We start from the raw sequence: 6604 nt of genomic DNA, 5'->3' as shown, positions 1-6604 counted from the left end.
TTATCAAATAAATGTAGTGGAGTAAAAAGTGCAATATTTTCCTCAAATGTAAAGTATAAAGTAACAGGAGATGGAAATACGTAAAAAATAATAACCTCAAATCTGCACTTAAATCCAGTACTAGATCAAATGTATTTATTACTTTCTACCACTTGATGGTAATTTCCATGTAGATCTATCTGTGAATGATGGCCTTTTTTTGTCACTTTTGTTTTACCTTCAGCAACAGGCAAGTAAACAGCCTCGTTGCAAGTGTGAGTAGTTTACAATGTGTTGGGGGGGGGGGGGAGACAGAGGGAGTGCTGCTGCTGCTGCTGCTGCTGCCGCTGCCGCTGCCGATGTTGCTGCTCCTGTTCCTGCTGCTGGGTGAGAGAAAGAAACCAACGCAGCGAAGCACAAGGTATGCTGCTAGCTGAGAGGGCAGCATGGCGGGGCTTCAGGACTTCCAACAAGGCAGCCACTGTCACAGGAAAACGTGGATCAATATACTACTAGGAATACTACAAATACTTTTACCTTGCGTACAGCACGGAGGGGCTCAGCTGCAAGGTTTGTACTCGCCTTTATCTTCCGCTTCGGGGTGGAAGGTTAGTTAACGCGACCGTTGCAAAAAAAAAAAAAAATGTAATAACCTTAATTTAGCTCACTGACTTGACAGCACCGTTTATACTGGATAATAGGTGGCAGGCTAAATTGCCCAAACCGCTTGCAAAATTTAAATAAGCGAAAATGTTGTGAATACATTTTCAAGCCGACTTGAGCATTATATTTGGATTTTCACCAACATGGAAGAGCTAACGTTAATGTTTTGTCAACCTGCTAGTCCATGCTAGCTTCCAGTTCCTTTTTGGTGTTTGGTTAAGCGACATAATAACTTGTTCAGGGAGGCAAGTAACCTATTACCGGGGCTTTACACGGGCACTTAACGGTTACTAGTGTCTCTGTAATAAAGCTACACATTGCTGTAAGATAACTCTACACGGTTAAACAGTCGTATGCACTGAAAAAGCAGGAGAGATGTTTTCCAAGTTCGTTAGCCACCAAGCTAACCTTCCAGCTAATGAAGCAGCTAGCAAACAGCCTTTGTCAGCCTGCCGAGGCAGAGTCATTTCCTCACTTGTCGGTGTGGTTATCATTCAGTGTATTCATTTGTTATAACCAGTAATGCTAACGGAGACTGTCAGTTTGCAGGTCAGTTCTTTTAAATAAGGTGCATTCGCAATCGGTTGTTTTTCATTGTTGCCCAGTTTCCAACCCAACACCTCACTGATAATTGTATTTCGTTCTCCCACAAAGCTCTGAGTCATATGTCCACCAGCGTGGTCGAGGTCTGGCAACAAGAAGATGCGGACCCATTAGTCCAACTTCAGGTAATCATAATTTCGTTCTTGCTGTGCGTTTGTATGGAGGAGGAATCGAGGTATTTATTTGCAAAACACAACTAATCTTAATAAATGCAGCCTCATGCATGAGCACGTGTGGTTAGTGCATCCCCATTTTTTGGATCCACTTTGCAGTTAGTTGAGTTGTGCATATTTATATTTTATTATGTGAGGAAATGTGACAATACACGAACATTTGGTTATTGTGCACATGTAGTGTTCGAGCTTGCATAGTTCAATGCACGACTCTGCAGTAAAATCAGAGCGGGAGGCCACCTGCCATGTGGCTCCTCCTTATTTTCTTTTGTACATAGTGTCCATTGTGGAGTTCAGTCAGTAACGCACACAGAATATTTCGGGACTGAGACTGTCTGAGTAGTCTTTGCTGTTCCTCCTTCATACTACTTTAAAAATAATCTTCCTACTTCTGTAGTCTGCATATATGCTTTTTGTCTTGCAGGATCTGAGTTACAATTTCTTAAACATTTTCAAATAGGCAGGTGTGATGATTATGTTATCATGGAGCAAGACCTAAAAACAAATAGGAGTTCAGTGCTTATACTGCCTGTCATGAGGTCACCAGCTGACTGTCATGTTACCTGAGGAGGGGGGTGTGGCACTGTCTGCAGGCCTACCTAAACAAATGTGACTAGCGTTGACAACTTGGTTCCCTCCAAAATAAGTAAAAACGATGCACATTACAACAAAGTAGTTTTGATACAGTAAAGTTTGTTTTTTCAAAGATGAATGGTAGGCTTTTGTGAAATTTTGATAAATGTATAAAATAAATGAAAGCAAGTTTGCCTCCTGCAAAAATATGTTTCCCAACATTTTTGAAATACTTAGTTTGCAATCTGAAAACTGGAGTAACTGCCATAGACATGCAACATACAACATTGAAGATAATTCTTATTTGTTGGATAGTTAAAAAAGAAAAGAAAAAGAAGGTTTAAATAAAGGGAAAAGGCGGGTGTGTTAGACTTAGACTTAGACTTCTCTTTATTTATCCTTTTGGGATGACTCGCCGCAAGAATTGAACCAACCAAGCACCAGTTTTAGCAAGAAAGAAACAAATTAAATCGATTAAAAAAAGAAAAAGAAAAAACAGTATAAAGACACAAAATCAATATGATAATCACACAATAAGAACATTTGTCAAATAAACAACACAAAGACCATAAATTATTATAAAGTGTCAGTGTTGAGTCCAGTATGAATGATAAAGTGACTAGGTGTGCGTGTTAGTATGTATGTATGTGTACTGTTTGTTATGTATATGTAGTATGTTACTGTGTATTGCATGTATTATATATGTATGTATTATGTATTTAGGTGTTATTATGTATGTGTATGGTGTGTATGTATGTATGTATGTATGTATTGTCCTCTCTGCCCTATTTCCTCCTGCCCCTATGAGGAGTTGTAGAGTCTGAGCATGAGGGCAAGGAGTCCTTGAGTCTGTTGGTCCGGCACTTGGGAGAGAGCAGCCTTCCACTACCGCTCCTCTGGGTGCTGATGACGGTGTGCAGGGGTGGCTGGAATTTTCAGTAATAGCCAGCAGTTTGTCCAATGTCCTCCTCTCTGCCACCGTCACCAGTGAGTCCACTTCATGCCAACCACAGCCGGCCCGCCTGATCAGTTTGTCCAGCCTGTGGGTGTCCTTCTTTGATATGCTGCCCCCCCAGCACACCACAGTGTAGAAGAGGACACTGGTGACCACAGACTGGTAGAACATCCACAGCAGTTTGCTGCAGATGGTTAAAGGAGCGCAGCCTCCTCAGGAAGTACAGCCGCTCTGTGTCTTCCTGTACAGGTGGCTGCTGTTTGTTGTCCAGTCCAGTTTGTTGTCCAGCCACAGCCCGAGGTATTTGTATGATTGGACTGCCTCCACCTCAACTCCCTCCAACAGGACTGTTGCGGTTTTGGTCTGGACCTCCAAAATCAACGACCAGCTCCTTTGTTTTAGAGGTGTTGAGCTGTAGGCAGTTGTGCGACACCAGAGAGCAAAGTCCCCCACCGACTCCGATACTCCTCCTCCCTGTCCCCCCTGATACACCCAACTGGCTGTGTCATCTGCGTACTTCTGTATGTGACACAGCTCTGAGTTGTAACAGAAGTCCGAGTGTACAGGGTGAGAGAAGAGGGGCCAGCACTGTGCCCTGGGGCCTCCAGTGCTGCTGACCACAGTGTCAGACATGATGTCTCTTCGCCTGACGTACTGTGGCCTGTCGGTGAGGTAGTCTCTGATCCAGTCCCCCAGATAGGGGTCCACTCCCATCCTGATCAGTTTAGTCCTGGAGTTAGGGGGCCGTATTGTATTAAAGGCACTGGAGAAGTCCAAGAAGAGGACCCTCACTGTGCCATTCCCCTTAGTGTTTGGACATGTTTTTTCACTCATTTCTCCTTTGCAGACCAGATGGCAGAATTGTTGACATTGTTAGGTGTCATGTTTAGATAGGCAGCAGTGAATGAAGTGACTGTCTCCACTATGTGAAATAGAGCATGACATGGATGTCTTTCATCTATATGCCAGTGCTGCTGGTGGTCAGCTGGTTAAGTAGCGCTGTGTTTGTTGCTGCAGGCACATTGAAGTGATGATGCAGGAGATACAGTGTCCTGTGCCATTATACTTGGTAAAAAAATAAATAAAACCAAATATAAAATTTGGTAGGGCTTGGACGATTGCTTTTGTCCCAATTTTGATTTCTTTAACGATACATTAGCACCGATTCAATTTGTATTGCGATTTGTATTTATTGCGATTTTCTTTTCCTTTTTTAACAAAAACAAAAGTTGAATAATACACTTAGAGACAATTTATCATGAGCCATTTCTAAAAAATAATTGTTTTCTAAAAAGAATGCACATCACCAGTAAATCTGACATTTGTTTAATTTTTAAAGAAGTACATGTATTTTCTGCATTTTCTGCTTTCAGTCTGTTTTGGTGGAAGCAGATGAGATGTAGTCGGCATTGGCGGTCCCATAACAGAAAAGTTTTAAGTGATTGGGGGAAAAAAAGAAAAAATATTGATTCTGTGTGAAAGAGTACATTTTAAAAATTGTTGACAAAAAAAATCATGATACTTTTTTTTTTTTGTGATTTACGTTTTTTCGTTTTTATTTTTTTCACCGCTAGAATTTGGGCAGCAGAGATTATAACGCTGCAGGTGTTGTGTGCATAACTAGAACTTCTACATCTCATACCTCTTACTGTTTTGAAAACATTGACCTGTGTTTTGGATTTGACTAAGGATCATATGATTGGATTGGCTGCCTAGTGATTATTAGATCAGTTTAAGGTTTTAACTTTTTCATCTGCCTATTTGAGTTTTGTGTTTTGTATACAGGCTCTTGTCACAAGTCTTGAAATCCCTGCATTCATCTTAAAGTCACTGGAACTAGAATCCAAATAATAAACAAATGGTAATGCTTTTGAATATTCATTGTGCTTTAATGTCACCTGCTGCAACAGCCTGTGTTCTGTCACTTGTTGTGCTTAAGCAGCTGAAAAATCTGGTTTGTCCCATTGACTTAAGCCATTAAATGACCAAGCTTCAAAGGTGCTGGAGTCATTGTAGGATATGATACAGAATAACACAAGGATACATCCACAGGATAGTTAAAACTGTTCAAGCTGCAGCCTGTAACTTTTGCCATGTTTAGACAACGGATGTGCATTTGTGGATAAAATCTGTCAATATATCATTTTTTAAATTGCAGTATATATGATTTATTTCCTTGATAATTTGTTAATACATTAAAACTATAAATAGGAATGTCAGCTTTTTGCTTATCCAGCAAATGAAAAGGCTGATAAATTATAATACCATATCACATTGATGAAAGAATCCTGTGTATCCAATATTGCCATAAACATGTCCGTTTTTTTATTGCAGTAATTCCTGCAATGGCTTAATATAACTAACAACATTTAAGGGGTAGCCTAGTTGCTTCCTCCATAGAAACAATACTGACAAATCTGTATCCATGAAGCCATGATGTAGCTGTAAGGCCCTGGTTGTTCCTATGGAAACTATGTTGTAATGCAGTTCTGCTGGTGTGTGTATTTTGAAATCTTCTACTGCATATGAAAGGATTTTCTCAGGTAATTGTGAAACTGAGCCTCATTTTGCAGATTTATTTTTTAAACTGCGGAAAAAAAGATTAAACTCCATTATGACACAAATCAGCTACAATAAAACTTGTAGCACTGCTGGTCATATTTACCCTCCAGAAGAATGATCCTAACTCAGTACATGCAGTATGTTGACATTCGAGATGTTCCGATACCATTTTTTACTTCCCGATACCGATTCCGATACTTGTGCTGTGGTGATCGCCGATACCGAGTACCCATTACAGTGTGTTAAAAAAAAAAAAAATGACTGTGATAATATTATCATTGTGGTAAGGCCTGGCTCAGGTTTACACTTTTAAAACATGAATTATACAGCAAATGGAGCCATATATTTTTAAATAGAACAGTATAAAAATGTAAAACATGAACGTTGGACTGGGGGATTTTCCACTTTACTAGAACCCCCTCAATTGATTCGAATGAATGTTCCAGTATGTACCCTCGGACTCGGTGGCGTGCAGCTCCGCATTTCGAGGGGTAAATGTTGACTCTCTGTCCACCCAGTGGGACGTTAAACTTAGCAAAGACATGGGGCACACGTCGGAGCGCCAATGTCCTGGGTAAAGCTGACTGCATGCACGTCTTTGCCCAAGCATACACGAATGTGTTCCCCTAACTGTCTCGTATATTGGTAGCGCAGTCAGAGATAGATTTACAACCTGGCAAACCGTACCTTGGCTTCTATGCTCCATTAAGCGCGAAATCGCCACATTTCCGACAACAGACAGGGTTGGTAATCCGTACAATAACTCCAAAACTTTGTTGTTTCTCGTTGTTGCTTTTTGGCTGTCTTTGGGGAATTTATCTCGTTGCTGGAAGGCAGTCCCCAGAGTTTGCTGCTGCAGTTCGTCCTTTTTCCCCCGTAGCTTTCGTAAATTTGTTGTTTTAGCGTGACGCGTCTTCAAATGTTTAATTAGTTGCTGCTGTTGAAATTTGCAACACTCGTGCCACCCCTTGAAGCTTCTTTGCATATGTTGCATGTTGCCGTCTTACCGGTGGGAACATCCACAGTAAAGTCCTGCCGAACTGCCGACATGATGCGCTAATGCTAGCTTGTTTTAAGGAGGCGTTAGGCGATCAAT

The 6604-nt window shown here is 41.0% G+C and overlaps 1 protein-coding gene across 2 annotated transcripts in view; it reads left to right on the top strand.

The window, feature by feature from the left end:
- The first annotated feature begins 278 nt into the window (after window positions 1–278).
- The window catches only part of tmem131l (transmembrane 131 like), a 44278-nt gene continuing 37952 nt past the window's right edge, over window positions 279–6604 (top strand). Inside the window, exons 1-2 of one of the 2 annotated variants that reach the window (XM_032535881.1) lie at window positions 279–549; window positions 1297–1370. In XM_032535881.1, the coding sequence (XP_032391772.1) occupies window positions 426–549; window positions 1297–1370 (198 nt within the window). In that variant the 5' untranslated portion in view covers window positions 279–425. The remainder of the gene's footprint in view (window positions 550–1296; window positions 1371–6604) is intronic. The other variant, XM_032535875.1, reaches the window with a different exon arrangement.

The sequence above is a fragment of the Etheostoma spectabile genome, chromosome 2 (assembly GCF_008692095.1).
Source record: "Etheostoma spectabile isolate EspeVRDwgs_2016 chromosome 2, UIUC_Espe_1.0, whole genome shotgun sequence".
Lineage (NCBI taxonomy): Eukaryota > Metazoa > Chordata > Actinopteri > Perciformes > Percidae > Etheostoma > Etheostoma spectabile.
The sequence above is the reverse complement of the archived record's forward strand: the minus strand, read 5'-3'. Positions and strand labels throughout refer to the sequence as shown.